This window comes from Meles meles, chromosome 5, assembly GCF_922984935.1.
Source record: "Meles meles chromosome 5, mMelMel3.1 paternal haplotype, whole genome shotgun sequence".
In the NCBI taxonomy this organism is placed as follows: domain Eukaryota; kingdom Metazoa; phylum Chordata; class Mammalia; order Carnivora; family Mustelidae; genus Meles; species Meles meles.
This window is the reverse complement of record NC_060070.1, coordinates 72374739-72387438: the sequence shown is the minus strand read 5'-3', so window position 1 is coordinate 72387438 and position 12700 is coordinate 72374739. Positions and strand designations below refer to the sequence as shown.

General features: G+C 41.9%; 1 protein-coding gene across 4 annotated transcripts in view; it reads left to right on the top strand.

Moving 5' to 3' along the window:
• L3MBTL3 (L3MBTL histone methyl-lysine binding protein 3) overlaps positions 1 to 12700 on the top strand; it is a 112769-nt gene that overhangs the window by 75658 nt on the left and 24411 nt on the right. For all 4 annotated transcript variants that reach the window (XM_046006689.1, XM_046006691.1, XM_046006690.1 and 1 more), the window contains one exon: positions 5648 to 5797. In XM_046006689.1, the coding sequence (XP_045862645.1) occupies positions 5648 to 5797 (150 nt within the window). The remainder of the gene's footprint in view (positions 1 to 5647; positions 5798 to 12700) is intronic.

Sequence of the window (12700 nt, the reverse complement as noted above, 5' to 3'; positions counted from 1 at the left end):
CAGCAGCTTTGTGAAACAGGTGCTGTTCTAATCTCTGTGTTACAGGTGAGGAAACAGGGTTGGAATAGTTAAGTACGTGCTCGAGGATCAGACAGTGGCCGAATCAGAATTCACCTGAGGCTTGGATGGCACTCAGCCTCTACTTGTAACTCCTAGACTCTCATGTAAGAAGCATATGGCCTGATAGAGCCTGACTCAGGTTTTGATCAGGATAGTGTGTGAGAACGATTATGTGATCACTCAGAAAACTGGAAATGTTACCTAATTGTTTAAATAAACATATCCATAATAAAAGGATTTCAAAGGTGGCAGTGGGGAATAGTGAATAAGGCAGTCCTCCTCCCTTTCCTCATAAGCTGGACCAGTCTGTCATAGGAAAAAACTGCCTCCTTAGAGGGACTGGAGGCACATTGACATTTGTGTGCAAAGCTGATATGGAATTATTTGCCAGTAGAACAGGGTGTACCCTGATGAAATCCTCATGGTAGATAGCTGTGTGCCCCTGCATGAGTTTCTTCCTCTGCTCTCTGAGGAACCGTATACGTCATGGTAAAGTAAAGAGTTATGTGTATGTGAATATGTGTGTGCCCCTGTGTACATGATACACAGAGGTAGTACATGAGAAACTAGAGATGACCGGAAGCCTAATGAGAACCCACTTTCTCTGCAGAAGTTTTTTTTTTTTTTTTTTTTTATTCTTTTTTTTTTTTTCTCATTTTATTTATTTTTTTCAGCGTAACAGTATTCGTTCTTTTTGCACAACACCCAGTGCTCCATGCAAAACGTGCCCTCTCCATTACCCACCACCTGTTCCCCCAACCTCCCACCCCTGACCCTTCAAAACCCTCAGGTTGCCCCAACCTCCCACCCCTGACCCAGAAGTTTGATCAGCACTGGTGAGTGATAGTTTGTAACTTTTAAAACTGTATGAACCTTGTAAATTTAAGAACAAGGAAACTGGCAAAGAGATTCAGTTATGGGTCGATGCACATTAGCTCTATGACAGCAGTATCTTGCTCAGATGGAGTCCATTGTCACAGGTTAAAGCTGAGGGCATTCTTCGATATGGCGAGGTACCGTTTGCCCCCATACGACGTAACAGGACAGCCTGAGCTCATCATCGGACTCTGCCAAGAACTGGTAAAGTGACAGTGAGCAAGTTCGCTTTTTAAAGACTCAGTTTCTATATCTATAAAACGAGTGCTAGACAAGGAGCCAACTTCCCAGGGTTGTAGGAATTAAACAAGATGATGGAAGTAAAGCACTTAGCGTGTGTAATGCAGTTGAGCCATGGAAATTATGACACTGTTATCATCCTTGTTTTACAAGTGAGAAGACGGGGTCTCATAAGTCGTGCTCACTCTTGAGGAAGTAATGGATGGAGCGGCAGAGCACCTTTAGAACCAGGTTCCTGATTTCTGTCTAGGGGATTGCCCATCGCTCCACGCATACCGTCACTGGAGCACACATCATTTGCATTTTGTGGCATACCCTTTTTTTTTTTTTAATCACCACCCACTTCAGGAACCAGTTGGCTTCCTTCTCTACCCCAGAGTAGGTGTAGAAATGTGAGGTGTGTAAACCCATTTTACTTCTCTCAGGGTTCAAAAGAAGAGGGGGTATGGGCATAAGATCATGGTGGGACTCCCTTGATAGATCAGCCCGGCCCATTAGTAAATCTCTGCTGGGAGGGCTGTGCTCCCTTCCCCTACTTCAAGATGAGAGTTTGAAATTCCTCTCTGGCCCTAACAATCCAAAGAGGCAGTTAGTTAGACAGTAAGGCTGATTTTGTTCTGCAGTCTCACCTCTCTGTGAGCTGTCCAAGTTCATGTGTAGGGATCTTAGAGCTATTCTTCCTTCGTGTAGTCAACAGAGAGGTGAAGGGGATGATGTAAGAGTTCTAAACTGTAGCTGTTATCTCTTGTGCGTTGTCGGAAATAGGCAGCCCATCTTAAGAATATTGTGGGTCTTCCAGTGTGGGAGTGAGTGGGGTCAAGAACAGGCCTCTCATTTTCTTTACTTCATATCTGATGAAACCCGAGGGTAGGTGTACAGATAGTTCTTCAGTCATTGTAAAGCCAGGTGTTTCACTGTGAGTGAAACGTGATGGTTGCAGTATTTTTGGATTAGCAGCATACTGTTTGTCCAAAAAAAAAAAAAGAAAGAAAAGAAAAAGAATTATATTTAGATTTTTTTTCTTGCTGCTCACAAAATGCAAGGAGATAAATTTGTAATAGAAATACACAATATGAGGAAGAAAGAATAGATAGAGTTAAATAGAGTTAAAGATGACAATCTGAGGCTTAGTTAATATATTTCCTTTGTCAGAAACAAAGATTCAAGAATAGCAGGAGGAACTGGTTGTATTTCTTATCTTTATTCTTCAGAGAGGGGGAGTTCATTGAAGATGATAAATTTGGTTTGTTTGTTTTTTTAAAGATTTTATTGATTGATTTGACAGAGACAGGAAGAGAGGGAACACAAGCAGGGGGAGTGGGAAAGGGAGCAGGGAGCAGAGAGCCGAGGCTCCTGTGGGTCTCAATCCCAGGATCCCAGGATCATGACCTGAAGTGAAGGCAGAGGCTTAACCAACTGAGCCACCCAGGCGCCCCAATAAATGTGGTTTTAAGCATGTTTATTATGAGGCCACCCTGGGTCATTTATATTTGTATGAAACAAGATAGGTGGAAGGCATGTCTCCATGTCTCTTGGGGGAACCACAGGGAGCAGGGCCTCTCCCCTTCCTCAGACCTGAGGCACTTACTGTGTGGGCAGAAAACTGATACGTAGCCAAGCAGATGCTGCCAGCTGGGTCCTCCATCAGAAGGAGTGATGTGAAGGCAGGTCACACTTGGTGTTTGCAGCCTCTGTGGAATTGGGGTTGGGTGGGAGTCGGGTGGGAGTTGGGCAGGTGTGGAAGTGGCTGAGGGGTCTGCAGAGTGAATGAAGGCCACAGCCCCAGGAGCCCCCCATCCAGTGTAGACTATGTCTGGGGAGGAGAGCTGGTTGGACCTTTCTTCCTGACTCAACCTGACTGCCCAGTCTTCCTACTGAGCTGAATGATGCCCTTGTAGTAAGTTGATTTCTGCTCAACTTTGAACTGGTTTTTGTTACTTATATCCGTAAATACTGATTAGTACAAATATTCCATAAAGGATTCCATGAGGTACTTGAAGGATTCTTGCTCAGAAGAGACAATGGTGATGGATTTTTCCTTAACATCATTACTCGATGAATAAAAATGAGTTAAAATAGCATGCCCGTTCTCAATAAGATAAATGAAATAGTGGGCTCATTTTACTGAGCTGCTTCGTTGCTATGTGACATTGGGCCGGCACCATCTCTACTTGATTGTTTAATAGACATTCCACAATTCCTACTGTGGTCCCAAAATATCTGCTTCTCTCCAATCATTCTCATCTTGTTAGGGGGTGGGGGGGGAGAAAAGGCATCCTTATCACCACCCAGGTCTTCAAGCCAGAAACCTGCAGACCATTCTTAAATCCTTCTTTAATGTCACTCCCCATCAGCCATCCATGCACAGCTTCTTCCCGGAGGGAATCACAGAGGTACCGTGACTGTTTCAGCCACCCAAATCCAAGTCACCATGATGTCTTTACTCTTACGAAACTCCTTTTGCTCCAATTCTATCTTCTTGAAATCTTCCCTCCACAAAGCATTCTGAGTGATTGTTTTAAATTGTACATCAAACCATATCATTCTCTTATTTGAAGGTCCTCTGGCGGCTTCACATCAAAAATAACCTAACCACCTGAACTCTTGACCATGGCCTACCAGACCCTACATAATACTTCCCCTGCCTGCCTCTAGTGCATCCCCTCCCCTTGCTCACACACTCGACGATCACTGATCTTCCCCCACCAAGCTTTCCCTATGAGCTTTCCCTACATTTGTGTTCTTCTTCCCGTTTCCCAGAATGCTCTTCTCCTATGCGGACAGAGCAGGTGTCTTCCTGACCTCGAGGGCTCTGCTCAAATGCTGCCACTTCAGAGAGGCCCTTCCTCACACCTGCGCCAGCCCCATCTTCTCTCTTAGGTCATACTGCATGGCGTTTGTCATTATGTGAGGTTGTCTAATTTGTGTTTGTGCAATTGTGGCTTCTCCTAGAATATCATCTTCATCAGAGGGGACATCTTGTCTTTTTATTTTCCATTGTGTTTCCCGTGCCTAGGAAGATAATTAGGGCTTAATAGATATTTAATAAATACTTGTTGAACAAATGAATGAAATAACTAACGATTGATGTCACCTAAGCATTTTAAGCCTAGTTTGTCCCATGAGAAGCCTTCCTCATAGGATATTGTAAAGCTTAAGTGAGGTACTATGCTTAGTACAGTACTTGATTATATAGTGAGAACTCCATAAATATTACTAGTTATTGTTTTTGTTATTGTTGGGTTAGCATTATATACATTTACGTCAACACATAAGCGAATGTTATTTATGTTTGTCTTTTGCATAGAGTGTAGAGCAATATGAAGTTAGGTAAAATAAAGATTGTATTTTAGCTTACAACATATCTGTGATAAGTTTTATAGACCACTATCAGAATCACTTAGTTTTCAAACTCTTCCCCGCTCCTAGGAGGAGGTATCTGATTTTCTTGGTGGAGAATAGACATGCATTGTTTAAAAATTTTCCCTGGGTGATTATCAACATTCCCACAATCACCTAGAGAGAGGAAGAGACACGTAAGACACTAATATAATTTATCTAAGATCCAACAATTTCCAGTTTTAAGGAGACTTCTTGCCAGAGGGGCAAGAAGAACCATTAGTTAGAGGGGTTCATTGTGTATTGGAGGCCTGAGATCCAGAGGTTGCCCAGTTGTTCTGGAGCCTGGAGACCTGAGGCCTAGGCAGAGGATGACACTGACTTAACACTGATTTAATAATTAGTGACCTAGATTTCCTTTGCTTGGGTAGCAGGTATGATCCCCAAGTGGGTCCTGAGAGACCAGCCAGGGGTGCAGAGGGCACCAATAGAAGGGAAGTGAACCAAATGGGTCATGATCCAATTTGGCATCTGGGCTCCTTTGAGATCAGAAACAGGATTAACTACAGATTGATACATGTATTGCCTAGGTTATCAGGTGTGCATTTGGACGTGGAGCCAGGAACATGGGGGAACCGCCTTCCTTTAGAGGGACAGCTGTTATAAAGGAAATGACACAGCCCTTGAGGACCCTGAGGCTGGAGAATCACTTTGGGAAGCAGATCTGCTCCCCATCTGTCCATCAGGTCTCTCTGACCCACCTGTGTCACCAGGCCTCCTAGGATGTCTTAAGCATTTCTCTCTTGGGGCTGATTGTTCTCATAGATATGCACAGGCTCTGCCATTGGACAGTATAGAGGGGATCATGCAATGATCTTTGCACAGTTCCAAAGGTTTCATCAGATTGCGTCTGAACATCAAGTTCCAAGACACATTTGCTCTCAGAATATACTGAAACTGTGTGTCTGAGAAACAAAACAGTGCATACGATACATTTAGTCATACATATACACATATGTAAATATATATAACATTCAATTAAATTTTGGAATTTTATGTTCTGTAGCCTGTCATTTTCATTAGAGGTGTGTTCTAATGGGAATGTTCTTCCCTTTTTCTTTTAATGTTTTAGTGCTGCCAACTGTCCCTATTCAGAAATCAATTTGAATAAAGACCGAATTTTCCCAGACCGCTTAAGTGGTGAGATGCCTCCGGCTAGTCCATCATTTCCAAGAAATAAAAGGGCAGACGCAAATGAAATCTCTTCATCTCCTGAAATCAGGTAATTAAAGTGATAATATTAGTGTTGTTTAGAAGTACTCTGGTTGAAAGAGGTTTTCTATCTCAGATGTTTTATGTTCTCTGGTTATCTTTTCTCGGACATTATTGAAAATGTATTTGATTTAATGTAAAAGGATGATGGAGATCAGTAGTGGACTTAAAAAAATTAGGCAGAGGGTTTTTAAAAGCATATCTAATCAGACAGGTTTAATTCTTACTTGTTCCTCTTCTGGTTGAACTTTTTTGGTGTTCAGAGTTTAGAAATCCCAGTCATTTTGCTTCATGCCAGTTCATATTTCCGTGAAGATTTTTGTGAAGAATATACATTACTTCTTTTTCATTCTAAAGGCTTGCATATGTGTTATTTCTTTTAATTATTAAGCTGTTAATTGCACTACATTTGACCCTTGAATGACATGGGGGGTTAAGGGTACTGACCCCCAACACAGTGAAAATCTAAGTACAACTTTTAAGTTCCCCAAAAGCTAACAGCCTAATGTTGACTGAAAGCCTTACCAATAACATTAACAGTTGATTAACACATATTTTGTACATTATAGGTATTATATGTGGTTTTCTTACAATGAAGTAAGCTAGAAGAAAGAAAATGTTATTAAAATCATAAGGAAGAGAAAGTACATTTACAGTAGTATATATAATTTATTGAAAAAAAATCCATGCATAAGTGGACCTGCTTAGTCCAAACCCATGTTGTTCAAGGGTCACCTGTATGAGCTCATTCAGTTTTGATTTCACTTGTAGAGTTGAGTTAGAATGTTAAGCTCAGTGGATTATTAGGTAAAGAACTAGATTTTGTTTGGTCTTTTAAATAAAAGTCATGTGCCCTTCCAGTAGCTGAGGATACTACTAAAAACAAGAGCAGATTAGTGGAAAGGTCTTCCTTAGTGCTTAGGTTTTGGGAGTTTCTTTTATGGAGTATTTTACTTATTTATTTATTTAAGATTTATTTATTCATTTGAAAGAGAGAATGCATGCACACGTACGTGAGTAGGGGGAGGGGCAAAGGGAGAGGGAGTCCCCAGCAGACTCTGCACAGAGTGCAGAGCTCACCTCAGGGGGATCCCAGAACCCTGAGGTCATGACCCAAACTGAAATCAAGAGTTAGATGCTCAACCAACTGAGCCCCCAGGCACCCCTTTCATGAGTATTTTAAAACCTAAGGCAGCATCATTCTCTATTTAAATATTTTATAACTTCCATTCCTATGGATGAGCCAGGTAGACATTTGAATTAATTAATCTGATTCTAAATTAATAACAATGCTATTGGAGTACTGGCATTTCAGGTCTCACCATCCTTATAAAAAAGTAATTTTATCCTATGGATGGGGTGAGCTGTAACTTCTTTAATTATTAACCCCAGGAAGATGATTTTTTTTTTTTTACCCTTAAAACTATGACTAATGTAACATAAACTCATTTTCCCCAACCCAGTACTCCAAAATGAGGTCATAACATGTGAGGAAATTTACTTTAAGACAAAGCACTAATTCATATAGTAATAATTATAGATACAGAGTTCATCGACTCTGACTCACAAGATGGTTAAGACTGCCTAGCGTTTAGATTTCAGAAGCCAAGACACTATTTAAAATATCAATGGAAGACTCTGAGGAGCAGGCAGGCCTATCTCACAGGCTTTTCACTCATTTTACCGGCTCCAGGCCAGACCCCCAAGGGCCAGAGTTTCCTCACAGCAGAATCTCCTTGGGATGATTTCCTAGGGTCTTCTTTAATGCAAAATTTATGTTAAAAAAAAAAAAAAAAGCTGTAGTGGATTTGACCATTCCAGTGACCTGTCTTCTCTGAGGTGTGGTCATGGTTCTTCATGTAATCACCCGGGATTTAGGGAACAACCACAGACATTTTTAGTTTTCTCTATAACCTATCACATATGTTTCACATCTAAATAGTTTTCTGTGTCATAGATTTTTTGCACATACTCTCTTTTGAGTCAGTGAATTCTGACCTGTCATTACTTTGTGTGACTGAATACTTAGATTTCTTTGTATTAAGGTCAGTTTCTTCAGGTGATCTGCTTTCATTTGGTGAGTGAGTGTTCCATTATTCATGGTTCAAGAGACTGTTTGGGTTTCTTCTTGCCTTCATCTTCCCAGATTTACTGTTTTTATCTTATTTTATTTTTATAACTAAAAAATAAACTGAAAGATTTGATTTGTTACATGCAAAGGAAACATGAGGGAGATGATCAAAATGACCCCTAATTTTTAAGGTGAACATTTTTTTTCTCAGTGTATTTTTTACGCAGAAGTATATGTAAGAGGTGATTGCAGACATTTTGATGTTGCAACCTAAATGCTTCATTAGGCATACTTGAAAACAGTATGTTTCTAAATAACACAGATTCATTTACTCTTTAAAAATTTTAATTTCTTCCTTAGTATTTTTGAAAATTGATTTAGGATTATCTTTTTCTACTGCAGGCAGTCACTGGTTCTCACAGCAATCCCAATGACACTGGGTATTTTAGATATAAATGATCACAAGATGCGAACATAGTCAATGCGAACAGATAAAAAAAAAAGCCGTTAATGAAAAAATGTATCTGATGGCTTGATAATGGTTGATTTAAGGTAGAATTAACAGGGTAGAAGTTGTCTGGCTTCTCTGCTCTAATGAATCTGTGTGAACATATTTAGTATTTTTTTCATTTCATTAGTAAATATAAAATTTTTGGGTTGTTGATTTCTTTCACCTGGACTTAAGAAAGAACTGGTAAGCTGTACAAAACTCTGAGAGCAGTGACTAATAATAAGCCCTCAGTAAATGTTAGTTTGTATTAATGGGGCAAGAGGAATAGGTTACCTATTTGTTGCATGGCATTCTTTTATTCTAGTGAGCAAAGGAAAGGCTAGCCCATTTCTTTCTTTCCTTTTCTTTTTTTTTTTATTTTTTCTCACCATAGCACATATCCTCCCCAATATTCCTCACCTGCCACCCTTTCCCCCCCACCCCCCTTCCCTCCAGCAACCTTTAGTTTGTTTCCTGAGATTAAGAGTTTTTTATGGTTTGTCTCCCTCTCTAGTTTGATCTTGTTTCATTTCTTTAAATACAACATTGTAGACAATTCTCACAATACCAGATTATGTTCTCTCTCCTTTTCTCATATTGTTACATACATGGATAGAATTTTTCATTCAGGTTTTAATGCATTTTCCTTGTATCTTTTGTACTAATTTACTAAATTTGGTATCCAGACTCTACCAGGTTTTTTGTTTGTTTGTTTGTTTGTTTGGGGTTTTTTTTTTTTTTTTTTTTTTGGTAATACACTTTAGGACCGCCAGAGACCGTTTGTCCCCCCAGAAGTGGACCCTGAGACAAAGATTCAGTTGCAGGTGGTTTATTTGGGAGGTGAGGAAGACCTTAGTGGGGGAGTGAGGAGGTGAGCCGGGGAAGGGGAGACCGCCCATGAAAGCTTTGTTGTCACACTGATCACCACTGTGGATAGCAGGGACACAGTCCTGCTGCGACCTGGGACCTGCGACAGACTCTGGGAGTCTGTGTAAAACACAGTCTCAAAGTTTGCCCACCGTGGGGCTGAAGGAGCAGAGCTATTTAAACAGCAGTTACCTTCAGTCCCAGAGCAAGGCTGCCAGGGGAGGAGCACACAGTCATTTCCCAGCACATCAGCCCTGCTGCACACCGAGCAGCCGGAGCCCAGGTTAGTCCTTCAGGGAGGCGGAGTGGGAAAGACTGTGGAGCTGGCGCGGTGGCTGGAAGGGGAGTGCTGTCCAGCAAACACGGGCTGGGCATTGACCACGGCTGCTCTGCCACCCTTCACCGCCCTCTCCTTCACCTGTTTCAAATGCCAGAGGGTCACCAGGCATTGCTTTTGAACTGGAAGCTGACGCAGCCAGGCCAGATAAAGTAACAATGCAAGGAATGTGTATATCCTTTTCAGACCAGGACCATTATTGCAAGGGCAAGTTGGCAGGCCACCTGCTCAGGCTGGGTGTGGGGACACCTAATGTTCCACAGCAGTAGCTCCTAGACTTTGTATCAGATTCCCAGGGACCTTCTGAGAATTCAGATTTGGGGGCCCGGGCCAGCCCCACCAGAATCTTTCAGGCTAGAACCCAAGAGTATGCATTTGAAAATTTGTTTGTTTGTCCCTGCTTGACGCTTGCAGCGATTCTCCGTTACTCTTGAGATGAAGACCATAATTCTGAGCCTGGCCTGGAAGGTCCTGTGTTCTCTGGCCCCTCCTGCCCATCTCTGCCAGGCTCGTTTTTTAAACTTAATGCTTTAACCACTGTGGTCCTTAGACATCCTTTGCACTCTGCCTAGAGCCTCCAGGCCTGCCGTCTTCTAGCTCATCTCTCATTTTGCAGGCTTCAAGTTCACTATCATTCCCTTGGGGAAGCTTTATCTGATCTGCTGGAGTATAGTTCAAGTTCCTCATTACGTTCCTTGACAGCACACATCCCGATGCCGCTGATGGTTTCGTGTATATACTTCTGAGTCTGTGTACTTTGCTTGACAGTAAGCTCCGTAAGGGCTGGGGCCACATCTTCTCTGGTTCTCTGAGACACCCCAGCACAGAACACGCTCCCTGGCACCCAGTAAGGATGCAAGGTGACCTCAAAACATCCACCAGCCTTCAAAGGAGATAGATCAGTTATATAATCTAAGAGGCAACCGCTGTATAAACTTTTTGTTCTGGTGAAACAGCTACATTCTTCGATGTTGTAAGGTCTCCACACTGGGTGTCTATTAAATGACTAGATGAACCCCCAGTACTGGCACACATACTGGCATTCTTATAAATTTGGCAGTGCTTCCCAAAGTGCTGTTGTTTTCATTCCTGTCCCACATGGGAAATGCTACCTTTTTCATTCTCCACAGGAAATGAAATTTTCATTTCATATACCGCAGAAATGACAGCATTTATATGGCAAAGGGAGTGAATGGGGCCACCTCTTATGACCAGATGGGGGCACTTGTAAGCAGGGACTCAGGGTATCCTGGCTGGTAAGCTCTGCCCCACATTAAGATGGCTTCCCTGTGAGTCCTTTTATAGGTGTGTTAAATATTCCGATCTGTTTTCCCACAGCAATACGTCAAACCCAAAAGGATGGTTGGGTTATGAGTGAATTCCTAATGTGTATTTAGATAGAAATGTGAGTCTGCGATCCTTTTCCAGTTAGCCATTGATTCCTCAGACGTGTAGGGAGTGTCTGCATTGTGCCTCATGTTTTCATTGAGATGTTTCCCTCACTTGGGAGAGCGACAGCAGTGTCCCTGCCCTCACAGCACTCCTCCCCACAAGATGGTGAGGCAGAGGTTTTCCCAGTCCAGTCGGGGGGCCAACTTTTCCCAGGGACTGGGAATCTGAAGTCTCTGCATGTCTATCGCTGAGTAAAAGTATGTGTATATTTTCTCTACATCTTAATAAACCTGGGTTTCAAACTTTATTTTGCATCAGACTCATCAGATGTTCGTTAAAATGCAGCTTTCAAAGTACCGTCTCCAGAGTTAACGGATTCAGGAAGTATAAGGTGCTTCCCAGTTCATTTTTAACAAGCGCCCCCAGGAGATGGATGCAAGTGATCTTGACACTAGGCTTAGGGAATTATTATTCAGTATAAAGACCCCTCTCTGGAGTAATAATTCACAGTGTGTTACCCATCAGAGAACATCGGCATCTATCCCACATAGGCTCATTTTCGTGAAATCTACCCTACAGCTGCTTGTAATTGTGTTTCTAAATTAGGTGCTATCTCTATTAAAAATCGTGGAATGCTCTAAGCTCCCATGTTGTTTAAGCCTGCTTAGACAAAACCACAGAAACACAGTAAAGCATGTTTTAAATATCTGCTAAATGCTTGTGTTACCTTGCAAGGCAAAAGCCCATTGCTAATCTAAAGCCAGTGAAAAATTTCAGTCTGTTCAGCTCATTATAGGCCATTAAAATGGCTTCTCAAGTTGTAGGACCAGTGTTTCTGCTCAGAATTACAGAGAGCAGTTGTAGGAATTGCAAGTATTAATCTGATTTATATTTCTAGGATGAATCCGATTTGCCAGTCGCTCCAAGAGCTAGTCTGCACACTTGAGGAGGGCTCTATTAAACAGATGGGAACACAAGCTAACAGAAATATGAAACTATAAGCACATAAAAATCTCTTTACTTTGCAGAACTGCAAGATCAAAGAGAGTAACATTAATTTAGAGCCAGAAGTTCTAAAAGATTACAAATGCTAATTAAGAATCTTTTGGAGCTTTGTTTTGCTTTTTGAGGCTTTCTGAGCCTGAGGGTTTGTTGCTGGCAATTGGAGAAAGTCCCTTTTGATGACTAGGCATTACCTGCCCATGTAAAGCCTGTTTCCTCTGTCAGCAGGCTGCAAGATATGGATCAGGAGCCATGCAAGTTAAAAATATTCCAGCTCCTGGGAACCTGAGTCAAATCTGTGTGGTTGTGTGCACCAAAGAGAAGCTCAGTTTTAGTTAAAACACTCACAGTTCTTTTTTTGTTTGTGTTTTTAAGATTTTATTTATTTATTTGACAGAGAGCAGGATCACAAGTAGGCAGAGAGGCAGGCAGAGGGAGATGGGGAAGCAGGCTCCCGGCTGAGCGGTGAGCCCAATGCAGGGCTCGACCCCAGGACCCCAAGATCACGACCTGAGCCAAAGGCAGAGGCCCAACCCACTGAGCCACCTAGGCGCCCCAACACTCACAGTTCTATGCCGACCACTGGGACACCAAGGCAATCATTCAGAGTGTTAAGGAAGCGATGACTCTGTTGTTGTATGTCTGTGAAGTTGGGGGAACAATACTGAACTGGGTTTTATTTTATCCCCTCGAAAAGCACTAATTCCTGACTCACATGACTCTTTTATATATAGTAGAAAAGCAATGACATCTG